General features: G+C 49.2%; 3 protein-coding genes across 3 annotated transcripts; 1 reads left to right on the top strand and 2 right to left on the bottom strand.

Annotated features, from left to right (window-relative positions):
* Nucleotides 1-456: 456 nt before the first annotated feature.
* On the bottom strand, nt 457-1,620 carry PPTG_00195 (hypothetical protein; the record flags this gene model as incomplete). Its single annotated transcript, XM_008891565.1, has 1 exon — nt 457-1,620. One exon carries the CDS (start codon nt 1,618-1,620, stop codon nt 457-459), a length of 1,164 nt encoding a protein of 387 aa, XP_008889813.1.
* A 132-nt stretch (nt 1,621-1,752) lies between these two features.
* On the top strand, nt 1,753-2,759 carry PPTG_00194 (hypothetical protein). The gene has a single exon (XM_008891564.1). It carries the CDS (start codon nt 1,799-1,801, stop codon nt 2,609-2,611), a length of 813 nt encoding a protein of 270 aa, XP_008889812.1. The 5' UTR covers nt 1,753-1,798; the 3' UTR covers nt 2,612-2,759.
* A 226-nt stretch (nt 2,760-2,985) lies between these two features.
* On the bottom strand, nt 2,986-3,258 carry PPTG_20679 (hypothetical protein; the record flags this gene model as incomplete). The annotated part of the gene is made up of 1 exon (XM_008892877.1): nt 2,986-3,258. One exon carries the CDS (start codon nt 3,256-3,258, stop codon nt 2,986-2,988), a length of 273 nt encoding a protein of 90 aa, XP_008891125.1.
* Nucleotides 3,259-3,523: the final 265 nt, after the last annotated feature.

Genomic DNA, 3,523 nt, shown 5'->3' with positions numbered 1-3,523 from the left:
ATGTCAGTATCATATGTGAATATGTTATTATTAATAATAATTGTAGTTGCTACATGTATCAAGTTGGTGAGACATTTCTGTCCAGTATATATATATATATTTTTTTAGAAAAGTACGATTACATTCCCAACCAAGTATACTGCATATATTGACTATTAAAATACACACATTGCTGCAATACTAAATGTGGCACCAAGGCAGATCTCAATCATTTCTTTTTAATAGTATTGTCCCAACGCTGCGCTGCTTATAGTTGCCTAAGTTAGCTCTACATAGATTCGATGCAGCGGCGATCGAATTCTATTAGTATCTTTCGAGTGTGTGATGGGGTCCGAACAAATACGACTATAAGAGCGTCATGAATGGGCTCAGAAAGCACACACACTTACACTAAAAACGCATTGTGTAAAATGAAACACTGTGTATTAGAAGTACCAGGTAGAATATTATAAAATCCTACAAGCGAGTACTGCTGCTGCCATTGTTGCTATACGCTAGCGGCAGTTTAGTTGGGGACTCGTCTTTTGCTCGGATCACCTTCTTTGCCTTCATTTTCTGATTTACCAGTGATTTGATAGCAGATTTTCCACCCCGAGAGCTGTTGATACTAGGCAGTGAGATCCCGTCTCCTCGTCTGCCTGCTGTCCGAATTTTGCTGGCCATGTTGCGTTTTGCACTCTGCAACGAGTTCTGCAATGTGATCACGATGCCGTGCGACTCGCCAAGATACGTGGATGTAATCTCCTTGCCTTTCTTGTACGATTTTAGACTCAGATCCCAGCATTTCAAGAATTCTTGTTCGACGCCCACGTTGTGGTACGCGATGCCCAAGACTGCCACACGATCAAGTTTAATCATCGGATCGATCTTGTCGCCATTCTTTCCATTAAAACCCTTGCGTGTTGGGCTGGATCCATTCTCAACTCTACCAAGTTGCAGCTCTTCATGTAGATTAATCAACGCCGACTGAGCGTGGCCAAGTGCACTCTGGTGTTTACCAAGCTGAGAGAGTACAGCGCACATATTGAGATGTGTATCTGCTTTATTCGGTAAATTATCCAGACGTGACTCGATCTTGAGCGCCTCGGTTAAATAAGTAAGTGCTTTGTGGAGATTCCCCTGTCGACGGTAGTAACACGCTAAGTTATTGAGTGTAACAGCTCGACCCGCGGGATGTCGTTCAGTTAGAATTTCAGCCTTCTTGAGCAACTCCAGCACGACACGGAACTCTTCCTGTTGCAAGTAGGTCATGGCCAAGAGGTTGCACATTTCACCCACAGTCCTACAGGATGTCCACACTTCGTCGCTGTCTGCCCCGAAGAAATGCTGCCTTAGTACAAGACCTTTCTCCATACATTCGAGTGCCTCTGTGTATCTTCCCTCTTGCTGTAGCTGTGCACATTTGTCGTCTAGTCTCTGCAGTGCAACGAGTTCTTTTTGATTCTCGATAAAGTGCGTCTCCTCCAATTGCTCCAGCTCATCAACATGTTTCGAAGATGGAGAGAGAGACTTTGACTTGCTTGGCTGACTCATGTCCGTAGCAGGATCCGTCTGCAGAGTCGGTGGGATGTCATTGTTTAAGCCCACGCTGTCCTCAAAGACCACCGTCTTTCGGTCCATTATCTAGATTGCCAAATCTGCTGTGCTTTGCTGACAGTGCGCTTCAACAACACTGTAGCCATTTATAGACATGGCTACAAATAGCACTACCGCTTCCATTTTAATAGAAGGTCGTAACGGTTGGAGACCAGTAAAAAAAACATGGCTACATCTGACGTGGCAGAATCGATCAGCGCAAATGGGAGCAGCCCCGCGCAATGAGAGCAGCGCCACGCAGCAACAGGAACGCGATGGCAGCATAGAGAACGGAGAACAGACCAAGGAGCAAGAGCAGCATGCGATAACGATCGTCCCGTTGCGCGTGCGAGTCGACGATGACGCACAGAGCGAGACTCTGCTGGAGTTCGAATGTGACTGGGCTCCGGGTATCGGTGGCTCCGTCTGGACTAGCGGGGAGCTCCTCGCTGCGCAGTTGGAACTACAACGCGAGCACTACCGCTCGATCTTTGACGGTGCCCGCGTGGTAGAGTTAGGCAGTGGAACAGGTTACGTTGGACTTATGGTCGCCGCGTGTTTTAAGCCGGCACACGTTTATCTTACGGATCTATCGACGCATATTCACGGCCTGCATCGCAATGTGGGGCGCAACGCGAATGCTGTGCGTGCTGGCGTGCAAGTGCACGTCGCGGAGCTGAGCTGGGGCTGCTCGGAGCAGGAGACGAGTCTACTGGAGTCGATCGCGACAAGCGACGGCTCGGACAGGAACCTTGAAGAGGTGGATGTCATCCTGGGCACTGACGTGGCGTATCTGCGGGAGCTGTACGATCCTTTACTGCATACGATGAACCGCTTGGCAACGTCGCGGACGCTGATCCTATTGGGCTTGAACCGGGATGACACACGCCTCACGTTCTTCCAGCAACTAGAACGCGACGGCTTCGAGTACTATAAGATCCCGGACTTCAAGCTCCCGCAGGAATACTGGGGTCGGGACTTTGGGCTGTTCGAGATTCGTCGCGCCCAAGAGGATGGAGCAACAGATCGCTCGTGAACCCAGGGCAATTGCACTCGCACGTGAAATCAACAGCAAAGCTCAAAGGTATCCGATAATTGTGGACGCAGCGAGCTACCTCAAGACCTCCTAGATACTGTACTAAAGCAACCAGGTAAACCAGACGAAATAGACACCATAGAAGCGATTGTTGTGATGCTTAGTGTTGGCATTTGCCACAAGAGCATGTCATGGAGGAAGAGATGTAGCCATTTCGCGACGCGACTACAGTACCTTGCGACAACCTGAACCTTCACTTTTTTCTCATCAAGATCGGTTTTCCCCACCGCGAAGCTTCAACGCTTGATGTTGGCCATGGCATTTGCTCCATCGGCCATGGTTGCAATGACACTGGCAGGAATGTGTTGAGGTTGTCATTGCACTGGAAGATTGAAGTGTGGCGTGAACACGCCCATGTTGGACTCCAATGTGCGGAGCTCTGCGGCTGCGCTTTTGGATCGGACTGGTGCCACAACACGACGGCACGATACACCCCCTCCATCGTCTGCACTTAATTGCTCTGTCCGTCCTCGTGACTTCCGTCCCTTTGGATTCTTGCGCGCATGTTCCGCGCATCCCTCAGTTGAAAGTCTTCCCTCGCTCAACTGTTCCCTTCGATGCAGTTCGAGCAAGCAGAGACTGCTCATGGTCCGTCGTGGCCGGCTTCTCGACACTCCGCAGTGTATCACCGCAGCAACTCGAATGCAAGAATAGCATGAGTCCGCTCGACTCAGCTCCCCCCAAATATTGTATTGACTTGACGATTTTTGGATTTTCTTTGGCGTCTCGCCATAACCGTCGTTGAATACGCCAGAAAATGTATCTTTTCCGGTCACATCCGTACCGTGTCCGAAAGCCAACTCTAGCACCTGTGGAATTACATTCGTAAAACAATTTAGATCTTACAAAAAC

The sequence above is a fragment of the Phytophthora parasitica genome (genome assembly GCF_000247585.1).
Source record: "Phytophthora parasitica INRA-310 unplaced genomic scaffold supercont2.1, whole genome shotgun sequence".
Classification (NCBI taxonomy): domain Eukaryota; phylum Oomycota; class Peronosporomycetes; order Peronosporales; family Peronosporaceae; genus Phytophthora; species Phytophthora nicotianae.
This window is presented reverse-complemented; position numbering and strand designations above follow the sequence as displayed.

What these genes read in the sequence shown, in the direction of transcription:
- PPTG_00194 (XM_008891564.1), top strand. Translation starts at nt 1,799, where the DNA reads ATGGGAGCAGCCCCGCGCAATGAGAGCAGCGCCACGCAGCAACAGGAA.